This window comes from Sus scrofa, chromosome X (genome assembly GCF_054392235.1).
Source record: "Sus scrofa isolate SSC_HxYL_T2T_F1_AM1 chromosome X, Sscrofa_HxYL_maternal_Yorkshire_Landrace_v2.0, whole genome shotgun sequence".
Lineage (NCBI taxonomy): Eukaryota > Metazoa > Chordata > Mammalia > Artiodactyla > Suidae > Sus > Sus scrofa.
In genome coordinates, this window is record NC_139401.1 from 92574143 (window position 1) to 92598751 (window position 24609).

The window sequence follows — 24609 nt, forward strand, 5'->3', positions numbered from 1 at the left end:
AGAGGATGTAAAGAAAAGGGAACCCTTTTGGTATACTGTTTGGTAGGACTGTAAATTGATGAAGCCAGTGTGTTAGACAGTAGGGAGGTTCCTCAAAAAACTGAAAATAGGAGTTCCCTGGTGGATCAACAGGTTAAGGATCCAGCATTGTCACTGCTGTGGCTCAGGTCACTACTGTGGTGTGTGTTTGATCCCTGAACTGGGATCTTCAGCATGCCATGAGCACAGCCAAAAAAAAAACAAAAAAAAAACTAAAAATAGAACTACAAAATGATCCAGAAATTCCACTCCTGGGTGTGTAGTTAAAACATCAATTAAAAAGATAGAAGCATTATTTACAATAGCAAAGATATGAAAATAACATAAATATGCTTCAATAGGTGAATGGATAATAAAAATGCAGTGCATATATATGTACACACACACACACACACACACACACACAAAATGGAATACTACTTGGCCATAAAGAAGAATGAAATTTTGCCATTTGCAACAAAGTGGATGGACTTGGAGAGTATTATGCTTAGTGAAATAAGTCAAAGACAAATATTGTATGATATCACTTATATGTGGAATCTAAAAAAAAAATCCAAACTAGTGAATATAACAATTAAAAAAAAAAGGTACAGACTCACAGATATAGAGAACAAACTAGTGGTTACCAGTGAGGAGAGGGAAGCAAAGAGAGGAAATTTAGGGGTAGGGAATTAAGAGGTAAACTATTATATATAAAATAAATAAGCTATAAGGATATATTATAGTATATAGGGAATACAGTCAACATTTTATAATAACTATAAATTAAGTATAAACTTTAAAAATTGTGAATCACTATGTTGTACATCTGAAACTTACATAATATTGTAAATCGACTATAACATAAAATAGAAACAGTATTAAGAGTCAATGTTTTTGTAAGTGAGCTCTAAATCATTTATGATTATAATAAAAACAAGAAGAAAACAAGCACCTCAATTTAAAAATGGGCCCAACACCTTAATAGACACCTCACTGAAGAAGACATACAGATTGCAAAGAAAAGAAGCTCCACACCATATGTCATCAGGAAATTTGCAAATTAAAAAACAAGGAGATATATTATACATCTAATAGAATGTCCCAAATGTAGAACACTTGACAACACTAAATGGTGGCAAAGATGTTGAACAGCAGGAATTCTCTCATTCATTACTAATAGAAATATAAAAATTGCACAGCCAGTTTGAAAGACAGTTTGGTGATTTCTTACAATACTAAAAATATTGTTACAGTACAATCCAGCAATCACTTCTTTGGTATTTGCCTACAGGAGGTGAAAACTTAATTGTCACATGAAAATGTGCACACAAGTATGTATAGCAGCTTTATTCATAGTTGTCAAAACTTTGGAAGCAAACAAGATGTCCTTCATTAGCTAAATGGATAAATAAAGTGTGGCACACCTGGACAATGGAATATTACTTAGAAAAATTAATGAGCTATTAAGCCATCAAAAGTCATAGAGGAACTTTAAATGCTTATTACTCAAAGAATGCAAACTGAAAAGGCCTCATACTGTATGATTCCAACTATATTACATTCTGGAAAAGGCAAAATTGTGGAGACAGTTAAAAAAGATCAGTGGTATCCAGGGGTGTAGCAGGGGGTTTTACTGAGCACACAGGATTTTTAGGGCACTGGAAATATTTTGTATGCTACTACAATGGCTGACACAAGTCATTATAATACATTTGCCCGAATCCAAAGATTGTACAGCATCAAGAGCGAACCCTAAGGTAAACTATGGATTTTGGGTGATTATGATGTGTTGATATAGAGTCATCAATTGTAAAAAAAAAAAAAAAGTACCATTCTAGTGGGGGATGAAAATGGGGAAGGCTATACATGTATAGAGGCAGGAATATATGGGAAATCCCTCTACCTTTCTCTCAACTTTGCTGTGAGAAACTGCTCCACACATACAATAAGTCTTTAAAAAACCAAATGGAAGGAAATATTTGCAAATTATACATCTAATAAGGTTCTAATATCTTGGCTATATAAAGAGCTCTTACAATTCAACACAAATTGATGGCCTAATTAAAAAGTGGACAATGGAATTCCCATTGTGGCACAGCGGAAACGAATCCAACTAGGTTGTGGGTTCAATTTCTGGCCTCGCTCAGTGGGTTAAGGATCCAGCGTTGCCGTGAGCTGTCGTGTAGGTCACAGACACGGCTTGGATATGGCATTGCTGCGGTTGTGGCGTAGGCCGGCTGTAGCTCTGATTCAAGCCTTAGCCTGGAACCTCCATATGCCACAGGTGCGGCCCTAAAAAGAAAAAAAAAAAAAAGACAAAGGATTTGAATAGACACTTACCGAAGTTATATAAATGGCCAAAAATGACATGAAAAGATGTTCAACAGCATTCTTAGAGAAATGCAAAACAAAACCACAAGGAGATATCACTTCACACCCACTAGGTAGTCCATAATCAAAAAAACAAACTAACAAGTTTGTTAATTTAGCTAGGATATGGAGAAACTGGAATCTTTGTACAGTGCTTATGGGACTGTAAAATGGTGCAGCTGCTATGCAAAGCTTGGCACTCTCTCAAAAAGTTAAACATAGAATTACCATATGACCCAGCAATTCCACTCCTAGATATACGTCCCAAAAGAACTGAAAATGGGTGTTTTAAATTTATCTAAAATGACTGATAATTGCATATCTCTGTCTTTATACTAAATACCATGGACTTGTTCACTTTAAACATGTGAATTTCAGAGCTCCCTGGTGGCTTAGCAGGTTAGGGATTCAGCATTGACACTGCTGTGGCTTAGGTCCCTGCTGTGGTGCTGGTTTGATCCCTGACCCAGGCACTCCCACATGTCGCAGGTGCTGCCTAAATAAATAAATAAATAAGTGAATTGTTTGTTATACGAATAATGTCTTAATATAGTGGCTATATGCATGCACAAACATACATACACTCTCTCATACTCTCTCACAAACACATGGAATGAAGTACTAATATATGCCACTATATGAACGAACCTTAAAACATTATGCTAAGTAAAAGGAGACAGTCACATATATGATTACATTTATATGAAATTTCCAGAATAGGCAAATAGAGACAAAATATACATTAGTGATTACCTGGGGCTTGAGGGAATAAGGGAGTGTGGTGATTATAGCTAATAGTAATAGCGTTTGTTTTCGAGGTGACAAAAACATTCTTAAATTGACTATGGTGATGGTTCCAAAACTCTGTGAATATACTAAAAACCATTGAATTGTATACTCTAAATGTGAATTATAGCTCAATAAACCAGCTTTTTCTTTTAAAAAAATTAAAATAGATGACTAGGAAACAAGGGGATTATAACTTGAGTTGAATAAGTTAAGGGAATCAACTGTGGAAGCTCACTCACACATGGAACCCTCTTGCCCCAGGATTCACCTCCTCTGGTTGATTAGAGGACAGGGGTGGCAGTTTATATCCAGGACCATGTGAATCACATGGGCAGCATAGGATTTTACTGGCTGAATATGCAAGATCTGTGTCTTCCACGGTTTACTGTGCACTTATTGGTAGAGAATGGCAATGTGAGTTTCTAAAGATTGAGCCCACCTTTGCCACTCTGGTTTGGTGGCTACTGCCAGCATTTCCCTCACAGAAACTCCAGTAGATTTATATTTCTACTCGTCACTGATAATCTGCTAAGGAGAATGACAGTTCTGCTTCTCCTCTATGTCCCTGTTTCCAGGAAGCTAAATTCTTCCCCAGGAAAGATTTCACATTTTAGTCTAAATGCAAAACGCCTCCAGTGTCCTGATATAACATTTGGCAGGTAATGAACCAGCCTTCTTCAGAGTTAAGGACCAGCCTGAGAATTACCTGTCAGAGATGTGCAACAGTTTCAGCTACAAGAGTTGTAAAGAAAATGAAATGAGGAATAACAGCAGTACTATCAAATGGGACATAGCCATAGCACACCAAGAGAGAAAATGACTCCATAGATTTCCCCAATTTCCTTTTCCAGTTGTATATTTTGAAAAAATTAAAAAAAAAACAAAGAAACAAATTCTTTTCCACTTTACTCTGTGGGAAATGAGGATGACTCATTTTTTGTGAGTTTTCACTCCAACTTAACATCTTTCCCATCATTTTCCCCTCCAATTTCTTTTAAAGCAGGCAATCCACATCTTTAAATAGCATTAAACTCTAAAGTCCTATAGTTTTATTTCACTCACTTTATTATATTTATGTACTAATTCCGGACCTTGGCTGCTTACCTATTCCCCTCCCCTACCCAATTACAGCCAATTAACTTTCTACATGTACCACTCAAATTTTCTGAGTGAACTCATTCAACGTAAGACCAGTACTTATATAGTGAAATGATGAAGGCAAGCAGTACAGTTGGTCTTATTTTGTTTCAGGAGAAAAGGATTATTTTCTGAAAGTCACTGCCTAGTAGTATGTGTGGAAAGTGACTCTGAGTTGTCAAAAGATATATTTCCCCTGTACTCACCTTCCCGTTATCCTCAAAGTATATTTGGCACCGATCTGCTGCTCCATTTATCTCTAGATTTTTCTTTTCTCAGAGCAGCTACAGCATGAAGATTCCAATTACAGGCATGGACGAAGGCAGCACCACCATAAACTAGGAAGAATAATGCAAAATACTCAAACCCTACAGAAAGATTAGATATTGCTTGAGATTATGGGCCCCAAGTGGCCAGCCATAAAGAAAGGTTCCAGGCTCTGAGACTCAGAAATAGCAATCTCTTTGAGGGAACACCCAGCTGTGGACTGAGCTGGGAGTTAATTTCCTATAATCATAGCCCAGGGACTAATGAAAGCACAGTGAAACTGACTACTTCAGATATAAAAAGAAGTACCCTCATTCAAATTTGTATATGAACTATACTCAAGACCTAGTAAAGTCTTTATCTTCCTCCTCATTATCAATAAGCAGATATTTAGTACTACGCTGACTGAGGTACTTACTTACCTTTAGGGAAAAGACAAGATTAATGCAAATATTTAGAAGATACATAAAAACACAACCAAACATTGAATATTTTGAGTTTACACCATGCACATATCAAGAGCCAGTGCATTCTAGGGAATAACTGAACAATAATGTTCAAAAGACAGTAGATAGGGAGGTATCAGCACTCCTTAAATTACTCCAGGTGGAGTTTAAAGAGTTATTTGAATAACAGTCTAGAGAAGGAAATTATGAGAAAACATGTCAGGCATGGGAATCATAGGAGAAAGTTCATAAGCATAAAAAAATGTGGCATTCTGGAGTTTCCATCATGGCTCAGTGGTAACAAACCAAACTAGTATCCATGAGGGTTTGATCCCTGGCCTCGCTCAGTGGGTTAAGGATCCAGCATTGCCATGAGCTGTGGTATAGTTCGCAGATGCGGCTCGGATCCTGTGTTGTTATGGCTACGGCGTGGGTTGGCAGCTACAGCTTGGATTCAATCCCTAGCCTGAGAACTTTCATATGCCATGGGTGTAACCCTAAAAAGCAAAAAAAAAAATTTTAAAAAAAAGAGGCAATCTAATAGGGGGTGCTCCCATTCACGAGGACTTTAGACTTCATCCATGGTGAAACAGGAAGAGCCTTTAGGAAGAGATTCACATGATCAAAAGAAAGCCAATTTTTTCTTACACTAGGAAGAGCTCACCTGACAAGGAGACATTAAATTTGCTAGGAAGGTAATAAAAAATTTTTTTATTCTATTAACAAAAATAGATTTGGAGTTCATTGTACTTTAATACAAATATATCATATATGAATAACATAATTTCCTTATGGCCTTGAAGAAAAACACTGATAAAAGACTCAAGAGTGAACTGAACCTGAACAGGGGAAGAGGCTGCTACTTCAAGCCCATGATCCCTACAATCATCACCTGCATAAAAACACCCCAGTGCTTCACCAATTCAGGGCAGTGACATCACTCACAGCTTCCTGGTGATGATCCTAAAGAAGATGCACTGGGTCACATCGAAATTATTCCTAGGGAAAGAAATATAATAAGAGGGGAGCGAATAACATAGGCATCAATTAAAAAAGTGAAAGCTCACAGTTGTTCATTACATTACAGTAGCTAGTTCAGACAAATAAAGAATGGAAACAAATAACAATAGCTAACATGAATGCTTACCACGTGCTAGGCACTATGTAAAAGCGTGTGTTCTAAATCATTTAATCATCATTCCAACAACCTCCTGAGGTTATTATATCCACATTACAGATGAGGAAACAGGTTTATAGACACACAGGTAGAAAGTGACAGAGTTGGCATTTGAGTCTAAGGTATATCTTAGTCTGTGCTCTTAAACTGCCTCCAAATGTATAATAAACTATTCAAGAGAGACTTGGCTTTTGACCCTTCCAGCTTTCCTTTTTCTTTTGCTCCTGTTAACCACATCCTACACACACACACACACACACACACACACACACACACACACACACACTCCAAATGGGTTACTACTACAGTCACCTAGATCTTTCATATTCTGGAAGACATTTTGATTTACTAAAAGGAACCAGGGCTCCGTGGAGAAGTGGCTGATTCTCCAAAGGCCATGGCAGGGAATATACAAAATGAGCAACCTGTAGTTCCAGGAAGTAAGGAAGTTCTCAAAAAAACTAAAACAATGGGGGCATGCCAAAGGAACATAGGAACCAATGTGAAAGAGTTTCTAATGAACAAAAGTAGAACAATTTGAGAAACAAAATAATGAATTCCTTATAGAAGAATGCTAAATAATTTATGTAGATTCTCAGCCTCCAGGAAGTGGAGCTTAATCTTCTCCAATTCTTCTTGAAAGTGCGCTGGACTTAGTGGCTTCCTTCCAAAGAACAGAATATATACAAAAAGGAAAAAACAAAAACAAAAACAAAGAACAGAGTACAGAAGGTGAAGAAAATAACTTTTCAGAGGAGAAAGCTGGCAAAAGCTGGCCACCTGATCAAAGCCTTAATATGATAAGAATGGCATTTAACCTATACGACTTCCTCCTGAACACCCAAAGTCCCAACCTAATCATGAAAAAAACGTCAGACAAACGCCAATTGAGGCACAGTCTACAAAATACCTGAGCAGTACTCCTCAATATTGTCAAGGTCATCAAAATAAAGTAATTCTAAGAAATGGTCATAGTCAACTGGAACCAAAGGAGCCCTGAGAACAATGTAATGTGGTGTCCTGGCTTGGATCCTAGAACGACAAAAAAGACCTTAAGTAAAAACTGAGGAAATCTGAGTAAATTATGGACATTAGTTCATCAGTATTGGTTCATTAATTACAGCAAAGGTACCACACTAAGCTAACACACTGATAAAAGAGGCAACTGTATGGCGGGCAGGGAGTGGGTAGATATGGGAACTCCCTATCCTATTTCTGCAACTTTTTGGTAAGTCTAAAATTATTCTAAAACACAAAGTTTATTTTTAAGAAGATCACAAAACCTGGAAAAAGAAACAGAATTAAAGACCAGCTTTTATTCTCATTAACTGTAACTTTGTACAATCACTATCTAAGCATTGGTATCCCTGTTTATAAAATAGAATATTTTTTTTAGTGACATCTAGAAGTTGGTAAACTAGGAAGCTGGAGGCCCTCCTTCCTTCACCCAGACTAACATTTTTAAAAAACCAACTAGAGATTGGTTAAAATAACTTTATAGGAGGTGTGGAAAATAGTCTACAGCAATCAAGCAAAAGCTGAATCAAGAAAAAGCCACAAAGAAAATGGTAGAAATTCCATGGTATTTTTACTTACTTTACCCCACAGCTCCTTCCGCTGATGTACACTGAAGCACAGGCTGGGGGATGCAGTGGCCTGGCTATCAATTCTGTCCTTCTAACTGGAAAGAGGAAGATGGACCTTTTTCGCAATTCTAATGTCTAGGGGCTGCCTTTGGTACTGTGCTCTTGGAGTTCATAAGGAGAAAAGCGGTAGAGCTCAGATCTCAGGCTAGGAAAAGACACAGGAAATGGTAGATACTACACTATCCAGGGAGATGGTGTCAGAATTGCGTTAAATTGTAGGACACACAGCTGATGTCACAGAGAAGTGCTCGTTGTGGGAAAAACCCCCATTACACATTTGGTAACAAGAAGTGTCAAAAGTGAACTGTTCTGTGTGAAAGTAAAAGAGACGCACAGGAGAGGAGAATAGGGTGGCTATTATCAAAAAAAAAAAAAAAAAAAAAAAAAAACAGAAAATAACAAATGTTGTCAATTCTGAAAAGGGGACTGCTATGCATCATTGGTCGGAATGTAAAATGGTGCAGCCACTGGGGAAAATAGTTTCACAGTTCCTCAAAAAATTAAACACAGAATCACCACATGATTTAGCAATTCCACTTCTGGGTATAGATCCAAAAGAACTGAAAGGGAGTCAAACAGATATTTATACACCCATGCCCATAGTAGTGTTATTCACAGCAGCCAAAAGGTGGAAGCAACCCAAGTGTTCATCAATGTGTGAATGGATAAACAAAATGGAATATTATTCAGCATTAAAAAGGAAGGACATTCTGACACGTTACAACATAAATGAACCTTGAAGATATTATGCTATACAATATAAACCAGTCACAGAAAACAGTGTTATGATTCTACTTACATGAGGTACCTAGAGTAGTCAAATTCATAGAAACAGACAGTAGAATGGTGGCTGCCAGGGGCTGGGGGGAGAATGGGGAATTAGTGTTTGATAGGTATGGAATTTCAGTTTATGAAAACATAAAAGTTCTGGATGAGTTCCCTCGTGGCACAGCAGGTTAAGGATCTGGTGTTGTCACTTCAGTGGCTTGGGTCGTTGCTGTGGATTTTGTTTGATTCCTGGCTCAGAAATTTCCACACACCATGGGTGCAGCCAAAAAAAAAAAAAAGAAGAAAAAGTGCTGGAGGTAGAGAGTGACAATAGTTACACAATGTGAAAATTCTTTTTTTTTTCTTTTTTGACTGCACCTGCAGCATATGGAAGGTCTTGGGCCAGAAATCAAACCCGAGCCACATCAGTGATCTGAGCTGCTGCAGTGACAACGCTGGATCCTTAACCTGCTGAGCCACTAGAGAATTCCTGTAAATATTCATAATGCCACTGAACACTTAAAATGGTTAAAATGGTAAACTTTATGTTATGTACATTTTACCATAATAGAAATGATACATATTAAAACTATCTCCCAGGTTTTGCTAGAATCAAGTGAGATCTATATAAAAAAGCTTTTAATCTATATGGCCCTTCATAAACATGAACTCTTCATATTTTTTTTTTTTTTGTCTTTTTGCTATTTCTTTGGGCCGCTCCCGCGGCATATGGAGGTTCCCAGGCTAGGGATCGAATTGGAGCTGTAGCCACTGGCCTACGCCAGAGCCACAGCAACGCGGGATCCGAGCCGCGTCTGCAACCTACACCACAGCTCACGGCAACGCCAGATCGTTAACCCACTGAGCAAGGGCAGGGATCAAACCCGCAACCTCATGGTTCCTAGTTGGATTCGTTAACCACTGTGCCACGACGGGAACTCCTCTTCATATTTTTAATTTTTATTTTGGCCACACCTGTTGCAAGTGGAAGTTCCCAGGCCAGGGATCAAGTCACCCAAGCCGCTGCAGTGACAATACCAGATCCCCAATCTGCTGTGCCACAGGAGAACTCAAACAATAGCTCTTTTTAATAATCATCCTGTTTACTCCAACCTGATACCATTATTCACATGCTCAATCCATCCATGCTCACCTAGCAGCATGCTATTGGAGTACAAATGCTGTCCAGTGATAGCCACCTTAATTTTGCTAAGCCTTGGATTCCATGTGCCAAGGCAATGGCCTCCCAGAGTTCTGGTTCTGAAAGAGAATAAGTGCCCCCAAAGATCTAAGTTTTAGACAAACCTGGTGGATTCTAGAGAAAAAAAAAAAAACCTCAAAGACTTCCTCCTCTTATTCAGTTTTCCTCAATGCTTGGATGAGAAGCATTCAGCAGCAAGAGGTCAGTATGTAACTGCCAGGAACAAGGGAAATCTTCCTCTAATTCAGTTGACCATCTTATTTCCTGGCATGCTACCAAGCAATATATCTCATAAGGCAGCTTATGAGCAGGTGAACAATCCTGAACTTCCTTTGAAGGAATAGGATTCTGGGAAAGGAATACAGGAAATATATTCACTGAGCATGAATTGAGAACAGAAGTAGTTAGATTTAAAAAAATAAAAAATGGAGGAGTTCCCATTGTGGCTCAGCAGTAATGAATCCAACTAGTATCCATGAGGATGTGAGTTCGATCCCTGGCCTAGCTCAGTGGGTTAAAGATCTAGCATTGCTGTGAGCTGTGGTGTAGGTCGCAGATGCGGATCAGATCTGTGGGGTAGGCTGGCAGCTGTAGCTCCAATTCTACCCCTAGCCTGGGAACCTCCATATGCTACAGATGTAGCCCTAAAAAAATAAAAAAAATAAATAAAAAATGGAAATGCTAAAATTGAAAGACCAGAATAACCAGTGCTGATGGATTAGACAATTCTCTATAGACTAGCCTTAGAGCTGAAACCTCAAATATTCTCATAAAGTATAAATATTGGTGCAAAACAAGTGTGATAATGCAGTAGTACAAAACCTAGAAATGATGTTTCTTTCTGGGAGGCAAGCCAATTGGTACCTACATCCAGATACCAAGCAAGATCTGTGTTAGCATTCAGATGTTCTCCAAGGGCCCCGAGTTTCTTTATCTCTTGCAGCCACTGCTCATTGCGGGTTTCCTGTAAGTTGGGTAATGCTACAGTGATATTTGGATCTTTTTTGGTGCAATAATGTCTATCCAGAAGTTACTGCCTTTCGAAGAGGAATTTCATTCCATGGCTCTCTGAGCAGCTTTAAATGTGGACCAAACATGAAGTAGCACTTAACCAGGCCTTGGAAGCTTGATCTTCTATGGCCAGGAGAAAGAACTCAAGTCTCTATGTCCTCACAGAGCATTCACAGTCTTGAATGTCTCTGTGTGCTTTACCTCCTACATTGTCTAATATTCTTAGTGTCACCGACAAAATTGGATAAGAACTCAGGACTTCTCCACAAAACTTTTTCTGTCAATGTGCCACAAATCTTGCCTGTGGTTTCCCAATTATTTGATTCTCCACTACATACTCTTTCTCTTCTACTCAAAGCCCCAAAAAACAATAGTCCCATTTATGTAGAAATGCATCTTTCCTAGTTTTTCCCCTACCTCTTCATACAGCACCTACTTCATTGTTCTAATTGAGGTTCAGTCATAATACCTACAACAGTAACAGTCAATACCTCCTGTCCTCATTCTGCTACAACTTGGAGGCAAAAGAAATGTGTCACTCTGGGAGTATGGCAATGAAGGGAAGACCCTCATAGACAATAGCAATGAGGCATGGGGTCACAAGCACATGGCCTATAACTGAAACCCAATTATAAAACACCACGAGCTTAGGAAATAGCCCTTACATACCTCTTCTTTTATAAACAGTAGGGGTGGTTAAATGAAGTGAAAGAATCAACAGTCCATTCTCCACAAATGGCTGACGGCAGAACATGCCCTGGCTAAGTGCCTCAACCTATTCTTCAGCGGTTCATTATTCTGGGCCATCAATCCACTATTACCAAATCTTAAGCTCTAACCAAAAATGGCAAAGAAAGAAAACAGTTACGTCGTTAAATTCTCTGAGTTATACTGGTGGGCACTTAAGCATTCAGCCTCTGGAGCGAAAGCAAGCTGAGCTCAAATCATGACTTAGTTGCTAATTGCGTACTACTAGCCAATTACATTTCCTGTTCTAATGTTTTCTGATGCCCTGCCAGCCAACATCCTCCACGGCCTCGCCCCCTCACCATCAAGCACGTGAAGTCCACAGGCTAAGAGAGCAGACGGGGTCTGTTCTGTGTTTACCTCCCCATCTTCTCAGTATGTTGGCGCTTTGGCATTGGGTGCCCCTCATTCTCTAGGGTGCCGTAACTCTGTTTCCTCATCTCCCTCAGTGGGTACAGAGCTTTTGAGAAAGGATAAAAATGCACCCCGCTGGGGCGGGGCCAAGCATTTCCCCTCCCCTAACAGGGCGGAACTAAAAGGAAAGGGACGCAGCGTTTATCGACTTTCCGGTTACCATGGTAAAGCCGCCGCCGCCGCCATCGTTATTGTGGTCGACAATTACTTGCGTTAGCTTAAGAAAATAATGAACAATAAAGAATTATGCAGACTAAAAGCCTTCAAATTAGCCGAGCTCCAACACGGAACGTAGTTTTTCTCAGGCTGGAGCCCAGCCGGGAGGGAGTTAGCGCTCTCCTGGACGTGACGCGCGCCTGCTATGACGAAATGACGCCAGGGGAGGGGCCCTGCGTCCGGCCGGCTCAGAAGCGTCCGGCTCACGCGCCGTACAGAAGCGTGTTCGGCGCTGGGCTCATGCGCCGTACGGAAGTGTGCTCTGGCGCACCGGAAGCCCCCGGAAGAGAGCGATGGCGGGTTTGACTGTGAGAGACCCTGCGGTGGACCGTTCGCTACGTTCGGTGTTCGGTGAGAGGAATTCGGTGGATCCAAGCGTCCGGGAGGGAGAGAAAAAGACAGGGAACGCCGAGGAATGCCGTCCTGCATCTCATGAATCGCTGCAGGAGCCGGCGATGGGTCGGGCTTGCGCTCGACCTGCCTGTCCTGTCGGGCGGCCAGCTTGGTGGGCTCGTGGGCAAAGTGATGCTCCCCTTCCCCCGAGGCCTCAAAGCCTTTGCAAGATGTGGCCGAGGAAGTTAAACTAGCGTTCAGCTTCTATGCGTTTTCCTTTCGTGAGCCTCAATTATTATATAGAAGCGAGGGCTCATGGCAACTGCCCCGTACTACTCACCCCCTATCCCAGAATACAGTTTATATGCTGAGGATATAGATCTTTCTGTCCACTTCCCGCCCTCTCATAAGGGCTTTCATCCTCTGCTTTTCACATTTTAGTTCGTCGTTAGTGGTAGTGGCCACCCGGCGTCTTAAGGTGAACTGTAAATAAATGAATGAATGAATGATTAAGACCTATTCAGAGAAATTTTAAAGAGGGTCGAGTCTATTCTGAGCAATCTTTCAGGCCGAAATAAGTTGATTTTTAAAAGTATCTGGCGATTTTAAAGCACCTTTTGGGAGGGACATGACAAAATAGTTCAGAATAACTTTTAAACATCCTCTACGACATTCGTGGTCATTCTCCTTTGAGTGTGTGTATATGTGGAAATACTGGCATAGGAGCCGGCTTCATATATTATAATATTGACATTTTTAGCAGTTATTTATGACTTGCAGACTTTCAGGTAAATACCAATGCCTAAATATTTATTTTCACCATACTTAAGAAAAATGTAACACCTGTCAGTTCAGTCTAAGAACTAATACTTAGGGCATACACCTTTTGTGTTTCGTCTCAGTGGTTTATTCCTCTTGTAATTAAAGTCAGTAGACACCATTGAATTCTTGTCTAAGAGAGTACAATGGAATCGGGATTGGAGGAACGTTGTGTTTGAACCAGTTGTTACATTTTCAGTGATATATGTAAATGTTTTCTTACTAAAGACCTAGATTACAAACTCAGAATTTTAATATATTATCTATTTCCTTCCTTAGTGGGGAACATTCCTTATGAGGCTACTGAAGAGCAATTAAAGGACATCTTTTCTGAGGTTGGACCTGTTGTTAGTTTCAGGTGAGATCCCCTTTTACTCCTTGGTGGAAATTTCTTAAAAATCACCACAAATTGGCCCCTAGTAATAATGGCAAAGTTTTTATTGGTGACTTTTCACATGCACAAAAAAATTCTTTTTTGTTTGTAACAGCTTTATTGAGATGTAATTCACACACCATATAATTCACATTCATTTTTGCTAAAAGATACATTTTTTTTTGGCCCACCCCTGGCATATGGAAGTTCCCAGGCCAGGGATCCAATCTGCACCACAGCAGCGAGCCAAACTGCTGCAGTGACAACATTGGATCCTTAACCCACTGTGCCACAAGATAACTCCTAAAAGTTACCTTTTTTTCCCATTTAGAAAGATGTGTAAAAAATATTTCAGTGACACGGAGCAGTAAGGTTGTCTTAAAGTAAACCACATTAGAACACAGCAATGTTAGTGGAAAACCTGCATGTATATAACATTCATGCCTGATACTTGGTTCTGCTCTCCAGGTTGGTATATGATAGGGAGACAGGAAAACCAAAGGGTTATGGCTTCTGTGAATACCAAGACCAGGAGACAGCACTTAGTGCCATGCGAAACCTAAATGGGCGTGAATTCAGTGGGAGAGCACTTCGAGTGGACAATGCTGCCAGCGAAAAGAACAAAGAGGAGCTGAAGAGTGAGTAAAAACCCAAGCTGTATGCAACATGAGTTAGTAAAGATGTAACAATGGAGATTTGCCACATAATCATATGTTTTAGCATCTGCTGAAATGGTTTTCAGCTACACAACATCTTTATTTGAGCCATCTGAGAGCTGCCTGCATTAGGGCAGTGTACACCTTTGAGAAATAAGTAAAGTTGACTTAAGACCTTCCGTTACCAAGGAATTGATTTCCAGCTGAAGATGAATTACAGGCTCAGGAAGCCGTTAGTAGTGCTAACTATGTCTGTCATTAGTGTCCGCCACTCCTATAATTATGTTACCAGATCTATAACTGGTAAGGATACCAAGGCATTCTCGTGGCTTTTTTTTTCATGAAGTAACAGAATCCAGAAATTCCATTTTGAAATTAGAATTAAACCCTTTTAACTGGGTCACAGTAGAAAAAAAAAATTGTATTGGGGAAATAACAATTAAAAAAAATTGTAAAAAAAAAAAAAAGAAACATTTTGCTTATGAAATGATTTGTAAAAGGAAATGGATATGCCTAGCCCCTAATTTAAGTTAATATTGTTCACTTCTGTGACCCTGGTGCCAGCTTTCCTCTGAGAGCAGAAGATACACTCTGTCACTTTCCTCCACAGAAATATGAGACTTGAAAATCACTTATTTCTCAGCTCCAGAAAATTTAAAGTTATCAACAGGGTCTTACAGCAACTCTGTAAAGAGTAGATACTTGAAATCGTTTAGCTCTTTATACTGCCTCCTTAACTTTCTTGTACTTTCTTCCCAATCAGGTCTTGGCACTGGTGCCCCTGTCATTGAGTCACCTTATGGAGAGACCATCAGTCCCGAGGATGCCCCTGAATCCATTAGCAAAGCAGTTGCCAGTCTTCCACCAGAGCAGATGTTTGAACTGATGAAACAAATGAAGGTAGGAGGAGGCACTAGCTTATGGATAAATCAAATCACATCAAATTTTCAAGGATTTCATTGATATGAATGATTCCCTGGTAGAAACAGAAAGTGTGCCTGTTGACCAACATTTCTTACACCTTCGGTGTATAGTGTACATTTCATGAAGAGTACTTTCCATTTTTTGTCCACAAACACACCTACACAATCTGGCTGGGATTTTGTGGCCCATAGATATCAAATCTAGATTTTAAAATACGACTTTTTTCCTAAATGATGGTATCATGATATTTGAAGTGCCTTCTTCCTTCTATTGCCTGCCATGACCAAGATTTTGTGTGCTATGTAAAAATTAATACCTTAAAAAGCCTCTTGAATGTTACATTTCTCAGATGCGAATAGCTCTAAATCATGATCAGTTTCTAAGTAATAACCTGATTGATGAATTGAACCGGATGACTGATCTCTTTATCTTCTCAGCTCTGTGTCCAGAATAGTCCCCAGGAAGCACGGAACATGTTGCTTCAGAACCCTCAACTGGCTTATGCTTTGCTACAAGCACAGGTAGTGATGAGAATTGTGGATCCAGAAATCGCCTTGGTGAGTGCTTCTGGTTCTTTTATGAAATGCTAGGATAGACCTTGAGTGGTACAGAAACAGACAGCTCATAGATTTGTCTTTTCACTTTTTAGAAAATTCTGCATCGCCAGACAAATATCCCAACACTGATTGCAGGCAACCCTCAGACAGTCCACAGCACTGGACCTGGCTCAGGATCCAATGTGTCAATGAACCAGCAGAATCCTCAGGCCCCTCAGGCCCAGTCTTTGGTAGGACTTTATCCTTTAAGATTTTTTTAAATGTGTCTTAGACTGTCACTTTCATTTTAGGAGGATATGTTGAAAGAAGAATGGTCAGGAGCTAGAGATGATAGTTTCAATTTTTAGGCACAAAAGCAGTAAACAAGGTTGCAAAGTACATGACACCTGAATTAATATAGTTTTCGTGCCAAATTTGTGAAATAGACATCCTTCCTTTATGCTCTTTTTTTTGTTTTTTTGGTCTCCTGTCTTTTGTCTTTTTAGGGCCACTCCCTCGGTATATGAAGGTTCCCAGGCTAGGGGTCCAATCAGAGCTGAAACCACCAACCTACGCCACAGCCACAGCCACAGCCACAGCAACATGGGATCCAAGCCACATCTTTGACCTACACCACAGCTCACAGCAACGCCAGACCCTTAACCCACTGAGCAAGGCCAGGGATTGAACCTGTAACCTCATGGTTCCCAGTCGGATTTGTTTCTGCTGCACCATGACAGGAACTCCAAAAAAAAGTAGAGCTTATTTTCCAAGTGTGACATAAAACCCCGAAGCCATGACAAAAATCAGTGTATTTGAAAACTGAAAAATTTCTATATGGAGGAGTTCCCGTCGTGGCGCAGTGGTTAACGAATCCGACTAGGAACCATGAGGTTGCGGGTTCGGTCCCTGCCCTTGCTCAGTGGGTTAACGATCCGGCGTTGCCGTGAGCTGTGGTGTAGGTTGCAGACGCGGCTCGGATCCCGCGTTGCTGTGGCTCTGGTGTAGGCCGGTGGCTACAGCTCCGATTGGACCCCTAGCCTGGGAACCTCCATATGCCGCGGGAGCGGCCCAAGAAATAGCAACAACAACAAAAGACAAAAAGACAAAAAAAAAAAAATTTCTATATGGAGAAAAACACCAAAAGCAAATGACAAATTGGGGGAAAGTATTTGCAACACATATGATGGACAAGAGGTTGATGACTTAAGATCTTTAGTCATGCTCAAGAATGTTTATTGCCATGTTATAGTAGTAAAAAATTGGAAATGTCTTAAATGTAAAACTGTGGAAGAATAGAGAAAAATCAGTTATATTTATCCAGTGAAATACTCTATAACAATTAAACTGCATGTCACCATGAATGATTTTCAAAAATGTAATTCCATATAACAGTGAAGATGAACTAAGATACATTCAAAAACAGTGCCATACAGAAGTGAAAGTAAGTGAATATGAAAGTATTTACAAAATATGGGGTATGTGTGTCTGTACATACCCCAGAACATGTTGAGTAAGTTGCAAAGAGCAGGTTCCTAATATAATGATTTACATAAAACTTCAGAACATCTATAAGAATTCTTAAGTGGTTGTCTAAGAAGGGGATAGAGAATGCAGTTAGAGGAGACCATATGGGAGATTTCAACTGTATATATAATTTGTTTCCTGAGCTGTGTGGTTATTTTATTCTCTACAATTTATGTATCTGAACTTTTAATAATAAAAAGACCTCCTATAATTAGTAAGAAAATTACCAATAATGCAGTAGAAAACTATGCAATACACATAAAGAGTAGAAATATAAATATATGTTAAATATATGAAAAGTGGTCAACCTCAATAAGATAAATGTGAGCAAAGTACAATAAACAACCGTTTTTTCACTGGGAACTGTCTAGTCACTTATGATGGAGCATGATAATGTGAGAAAATAGAATGTGTACATGTATGTGTAACTGGGTCACCATGCTGTACAGTAGAAAAAAAAATTGTATTGGGGAAATAACAAAAAAATAAATAAAATTAAAAAACAAAACAAAAAAACCCCCACATTTTTTAACCATTAGATTAGCAGAGGTAAACAACTTGGATGGCTTATACAAAAGCTTAAGGCAGAGGTCAGCAAACATTTTCTAAATGGCAGGTAGTAAATATTTTTGACTTTGCAGGCCACGGGATGTCTTAGGTACTCAACTTTACCATTGGAATGTGAAATGAGCCACAGACAATACATTAACAAATGTGCATGATCATGTTCCAATAAAACTTTATTTGTGAAACCAAGCAGTGAGCCAGATTTGGCCCACGGTGGTAGTTTACCAACCCCTGCTCTGATTCAGTAAATACTTTTTCAGAAATAGAAAAGAAATAATTAAGGCCCAAGAGGTTAACTGCTCCAAAAATCATAATCGTAAGTGGCAAATTCTGGATCTGAACTTGGTTCTGATGTTATAGCCTGTTTTCTCTTTAACCACCTTATTATACAGTTTCCTCTTTTCTGTTTTAGAGTTTTGTGTTTTCTGAGAATATATAACTTAGCTTTTATTCCTTATCTATTAGGCTTTCTATTCCAAGGCACTGCTCAGTTCTCTTGGGAATACACAGATGAAAACATAACATTCCCTTTCCCTCTTTAATGTAGCATTAAATTTTTTTTTTTTTTACATTCTCCTCAAAACCAGAATTATGTCTGAGGACAGGGATGAGAAAGGATTGGTCAAATAAAAAAATTTTTCAGAGTTCCCGCCATGGCTCAGCAGAAATGAATCTGACTAGTAACTGTGAGAATGCAGGTTCAATCCCTGGCCTCGCTCAGTGAGTTAAGGATCTGGCGTTGCTGTGAGCTGTGGTGTAGGCCAGAGGCTACAGCTCTGATTTGACCCCTAGCCTGGGAACCTACATATGCTTCAGGTGCAGCCCTAAAAAAACAAAAAAATTTTTTCATCTTAGAATGTAGACAGCCAGTAGTTCTTCTTTTAGAAACAATCTCACTCTCTTTCTTCCTGGGTTCAGGCAGGTTTTTGGTTTGTTTGTTTTTTTTAACTCTTATTGCCAGACCCTGGTCTTGAAGTAGATACTATATATGGTCTCACCACACATATTATTGGTCCATGTTAAATTGATGGACTTGTCAATTTTTGCTTTTATAGTATGGTCCATCTTAACTATGTTCTATATAACCAGGCTTATTGCCTGTATTGCAATTTCTTTTTTTTCTTCTTCTTCTTTTTAGGGCCACACCCGCAGCATATGGAAGTTCCCAAGCTAGGGGTCCAGTTGGAGCTGCAGCAGCCGGCCTATATTATAGCCACAGCAATGCCAGATTCGAGCCGCATCTGCAACCTACACCACAAACTCATGGCGTTTTTTTTACATCAGATCTTTAACCCACTGAGCAACGTCAGGGATCAAATCTGCATCTTAGTGGATATTAGTTGAGTTCATTACTGCTGAGCCACGATGGGAACTCCCTGCATTGCAACTTCTGTTCAAAGTATGTTATAAATCTAATGCTGCATAAGACATGCTATAGGAAGAGGATACTTGATAGAATATTCGGGGGCATCAATTTGAAGAGTTAAGATCATAGACTTTGTGTGTTGAGTCTCCACAGAGCATATACATACTCCCAGTTTCTCTCTTGGTCAGAGTGGAATGCATGTCAACGGAGCACCTCCTCTGATGCAGGCTTCTCTGCAGGCTGGAGTTGCAGCACCAGGGCAGATACCAGCCACTGTAACAGGACCTGGCCCTGGTTCCTTAGCTCCTGGAGGTATGTTTTCATTTAGAGCCTTCACCATTTTGGTACTTTGCTAAAGTTTTGTTACAGCAAATGGCATAGTGTAATCAAATTATGTGGTAATGAGATCGTTGACATTAAATTAACATATAAATAGGCAGTTTAATCTGCCTCCTTAGCGCAGTAGGCATTGAGTCAGTCTCAAAAATAGGCAGTATATATCCTGGGTGGGAGGAAATTGTTGGTTTCTTATAAACACATTCTATATGTCTGATTATGAGAGCAGAGGAAAGGACAGTAAATTGGAAAAGTATAGTGAAGTTCCAGTCTAACAAGGGGAAAAATAGAATGGATACTAGAATAAGCCAGCAAATACAGAGAAAAGGAAATGACATTGTGAAGTAAGTGATAATAAACATAGAGTCAAGTTGGAGAGAATAAAATCTCATATAGTCATTATTCTGCTAAATGTGAATGGACTGAGTTCTCTCATTAAAAGCCAGAGATTGCCAGATGAGGTTAAAAAGTACATGGATGGAGTTCCCACTATGACACACTGGGTTAAGGATCTGACATTGTCTGTGGCAGCTTGGGTTTAATGCCTGGTACGGTGGATTAAGGATTCAACGTTATTGCAGCTGTGGCATAGGTTGCATCTGCATCTTGGATTCAGTCCCTAGCTAGGGAACTTCCATATGCCATGGGTGCAACCAAAAAAAATATTTGGAGGGGAGTCGGGAACCAGAAACAATTGTATTTCGTGAAATATAATTAGACCTAACAACAAAAGGAGAAAAGAATCTTAAAAACTAAATGTATTCACTAAAACTGTGTATACGGAAATTAATAGAGTATTTCTATTATGCTTGTAGCTTTTCATCATTCAACAATCATAACTAAAAAAGTTATAGGTGAAATAGTGATTCCTCACGTGGAACATCTGTGTGAACACATGATATATATAAGTAAAGATTTTTATGCAACGAACTTACTTCTTGTTAATTTACCTAATCTGAGTTAGATTAACTATAACACAACTCATTGGGGATAGTTCGATTTTAAATTGTTCTCTTATAGAGAAACCAATCTAAAGAGCTAAGTTGACAGAGAATGGGAGAAAGGATTTTTAAATAAATGTCAGCAAACTCATGATTTTCACTTATCTTGAGTTACAGTTAAATTATCTTTCGCTGAAAGAAATAGATGCTGTGTTTTATACATTTTTGTGTTATAGGTGCTTAGCTTACCTTAAAATAACACACATTGTAATGTGGTTCAACTACACATGACAAGTGTACAACCCGTGAGGTATGCAGCTCATTGCATGAGTTGAAAAACACCCAAACTGGTCTGTACTGTGTTCAGTAAGACAAGTGCACCTAATGCACTTGGATGTCACAGCAATGTCAAGTTGCTATAAAAGTTTCTACGTATCTGTTCTCCGTTTCTGTATTTAACATTGTCATGAACTGTTAACATACAAAGTGTGGATCCCTGTTGTCTGTGGACCACACTTGGTGTAGCACTGTGCTAGTAGACAAAAAATAAGTGAGGACATAGAGAAATAAAATAATGGAATCAATAAGCTTGATTAATACATAGAGGGAGCCTTATATCACTTAACTAGAGAATATGCTCCCCAACCAATTAAAAAATTGACCATGTACTTAGCCACAAAATGAAAAGGAGTTCCCTGGTGGCCGAGCAGTTAGGAATCCAGTATAATAGTCACTGTTGTGGCTCTTGTCACTGCTACAGCATGGACCAAGAACCATGGACCAATCCCTGGACCAAGAACTTCCACATGCCACAGGCATGGCCAAAAAAATAAAAACAAGTTGTTTCTTCTTTCTTTCTCTCTTTCTCTCTCTCTCTCTCTTTTTTTTTTTGCCCATGCCCATGGCATGTGGAAGTTCCCAGGCCAGGGATTGAACCTGCGCCATAGCAGCAACCCAAGCCGCTGCAGTGACAATGCCATATCTTTAACCAGCTGCTCTACAAGAGAACTCCAAAAACAAATTTTAAACTGTAGAGACCATAGGCTGCATTCTCTGATTACAAGCCAATAAAGTTGGAAATAAATAATTAAAAGGTGACTGAAAAAAAACTTTATTCGGAAAACTAAAGAACATATTCTTGGTAATCCTTGAAATAATGAGGAAATATAAATAAATTTATAAATTATCTAAAGACAACAGGAGTTCCCTGGTGACACAGCAGATTAAGGATCCAATGTTGTCACTGCTTTGGTAGGGGTTCTGTCCCTGGCCCAGGCATTTCCACATACCATGTGTTTGGTGAAAAAAATAGAATAATAAAAGTCGGGAGTTCCTATTGTGGCGCAATGGAATTGACTCCAACTAGTATCCATGAGGACTCAGGTTCCATCCCTGGCCCTGCTCAGTGGGTTAAGGATCCAGAGTTGCAGTGAGCTGCAGTGTAGGTCTCAGATGCAGCTCAGACCCCATGCTGCTATGGCTATGGCATAGTCCGGCAGCTATAGCTCCACTTCAACCCTAGCCTGGGAACTCCATCTGGCCCAGGTGTGGCCCTAAAAAGACCAAAAAGAAAAAGTCAACAAAAAGTAATGAACTTCATACAAAAAAGTGCAAGAAATAGTAAAAGTAGTACTTAAAGGGAAATGAATATCCTTAAAAGTGTCTATATTATTAAAGAATAGGAGTTCCCGTTGTGGCATAGTGGTTAACGAATCCGACTAGGAACCATGAGGTTGCGGGTTCGGTCCCTGCCCTCACTCAGTGGGTTGACGATCCGGTGTTGCCGTGAGCTGTGGTGCAGGTTGCAGACGCGGCTCGGATCCCATGTTGCTGTGGCTCTGGTGTAGGCTGGTGGCTACGGCTCCGATTAGACCCCTAGCCTGGGAATCTCCATATGCCGCGGGAGCGGCCCAAGAAATAGCAGAAAGACAAAAAAAAAAAAAAAAAAGAATAAAGGGGGAGTTCTCATTGTGGCTCAGCGGGTTAAGAATGCAACTAGTATCCATGAGGATGCAGGTTCAACCCCTGGCCTTGCTCACTGGGTTAAGGATCCGGCATGGCCACAAGCTGTGGTATAGGTCACAGATGTGGCGTGGAGGCTTGGATCTAGCATTGCTGGGGCTGTGGTTTAGGCTGGCAACTGCAGCCTATTCAACCCCTAGCCTGGAAACTTCCATATGCTGCAGATGCTGCCCTAAAAAGGAAAAAAAAAATTTTTTTTAAGAGTAAAGGAACCCTACTAGTTCTAAAGTACTAGAAAAATAATTTTGGTTTTTTTGGATTTTTTTGTCTTTTTGCCTTTTCTAGGGCTGCTCCCAACATATGGAGGTTCCCAGGCTAGGGGTCTGATCAGAGCTGTAGCCACTGGCCTCTACCACAGCCACAGCAACTCGGAATCCAAGCCTCATCTGCAACCTACACCACAGCTCACAGCAATGCCTGATCCTTAACCCACCGAGCAAGGCCAGGGATTGAACCCGCAACCTCATGGTTCCTAGTCGGATTCGTTAACCACTGTGCCACAATGGGAACTCCTAGAAAAATAATTTTGAAAAAAATACAGCAAGGTGCCAAGAAGTGGGAATTAATAAATATAAAAGTTGGAAAAAGTTAAAATTGAGTGTAAAAGGAACTTAAGTAGTTGAAATTTCAAGTGATATTTTTTGTAAGTTTGCAGCATTTATAGTTCTGAAGTTGTTAAAACTTTACTAAGATATTTGAGATACCCTGTACAAAGTTCTTTGACAGTTGATGAGAAGGGGGAGCAAGCTCATAGAAAAGTAGGCAAAGAAAATGGGTAGGTGCTTCATAGAAGAGCATATGATAGAAGAGCAAATCCACATGGCAACAAAAACATTCATTTATAGTCAGGGGATTGCAAATTAAACTATGAGATTTCATGTTACTTAATCCCCTCAGACTAGTAAAAGTTTCAGAGATGATACTTAGTATTGGTGGGGAGAGTGGTATCATACATTGCTGGTGGAAATGTGAAGTTTTTCAGCCTTTTAAGAGAGTAGTTCTTTTTTAAAGGAATACTACTTAGCCATAAAAAAGAACAAAGTAATGCCATTTACAGCAACATGGGTGAACCTAAAGATTATCATACTTAGTGAAGTAAGTCATAAAGGAAAAGACAAATACCATATGCTATCACTTATATGTGGAAATCTAAAATATGGCACAAATGAACTTATCTATGAAGCAGAAACAGACTCACAGACATAGAAGACAAATTTTTGGATACCAAAGGGGAAAGGCGGGAGGAATAAATTGGGAGTTTGGGGTTAGCAGGTACAAACTACTATATATAAAATAGGTAAACAGGAGTTCCTGTCATAGCTCAGTGGTTAACGAATCCAACTAGGAACCATGAGGTTGCAGGTTCGATCCCTGGCCTTGCTCAGTGGGTTAAGGATCCAGAGTTGTGGTGAGCTGCGGTGTAGGTCACAGACGCAGCTCTGATCCTGAGTTGCTGTGGCTCTGGTGTAGGCCAGCAGCTACAGCTCCGATTAAACCCCTAGCCTTGGAACCTCCATATGCCACACATGCAGCCCTAGAAAAGATGAAAAAAAAAAATAAACAGCAAGGTCCTACTATATAGCACAGTGAACTATATTCAATATCCTGTGATAAACCGTAATGGAAAAGAATATGAAAATGAGTGTGTGTGTGTATATATATATATATAAAGACTTTTCTGTACATCAGAAGCTAACATATTGTAAATCCACTGTGCTACAATTTATTTATTTATTTATTTATTTATTTATTTAGGCCACCCCACAGTATATGGAACTCCTTAGCCAGGGATCAGATCTGAGCCAGTCTTGATCTAAACCATAGCTGTGGCCTTGCTGGATCCTTAACCCACTGTGCCATGTTGGGGATCAAACCCACGTCCCAGTGCTCCCAGGACACCAGTCCCATTGTGCCACAGCAGGAGCTCATTCAATTTGTTTAAAAAATAGTCTCACATTAAAAATTCATATACACTTTGATCTACCAATTCCACTTCTCA

At 39.7% G+C, this 24609-nt stretch overlaps 1 protein-coding gene and 1 long non-coding RNA gene across 10 annotated transcripts in view; one reads left to right on the forward strand and one right to left on the reverse strand.

Annotated features, from left to right (window-relative positions):
- The window catches only part of LOC146394716 (uncharacterized), a 31073-nt gene extending 18632 nt beyond the window's left edge, over positions 1–12441 (reverse strand). The window contains exons 1-8 of one of the 7 annotated variants that reach the window (XR_014834789.1): positions 12155–12441; positions 11503–11667; positions 9775–9881; positions 8653–8713; positions 7118–7239; positions 5976–6029; positions 4524–4655; positions 913–2887 (exon numbers count right to left, since the gene is read on the reverse strand). This is a non-coding gene — a long non-coding RNA (uncharacterized LOC146394716). Of the gene's footprint in view, positions 1–912; positions 2888–4519; positions 4656–5922; positions 6030–7117; positions 7240–7803; positions 7999–8652; positions 8714–9774; positions 9882–11502; positions 12064–12154 lie in introns of those variants that run through there. The other 6 variants (XR_014834787.1, XR_014834791.1, XR_014834786.1 and 3 more) reach the window with 6 other exon arrangements.
- Positions 12442–12477: 36 nt separating this feature from the next.
- Positions 12478–24609, forward strand: part of CSTF2 (cleavage stimulation factor subunit 2) — a 31888-nt gene continuing 19756 nt past the window's right edge. For all 3 annotated transcript variants that reach the window (XM_003360388.5, XM_003135231.6, XM_005673758.4), the window contains exons 1-7: positions 12478–12561; positions 13642–13720; positions 14204–14373; positions 15155–15291; positions 15753–15872; positions 15965–16102; positions 19500–19623. In XM_003360388.5, the coding sequence (XP_003360436.2) occupies positions 12504–12561; positions 13642–13720; positions 14204–14373; positions 15155–15291; positions 15753–15872; positions 15965–16102; positions 19500–19623 (826 nt within the window). In that variant the 5' untranslated portion in view covers positions 12478–12503. The remainder of the gene's footprint in view (positions 12562–13641; positions 13721–14203; positions 14374–15154; positions 15292–15752; positions 15873–15964; positions 16103–19499; positions 19624–24609) is intronic.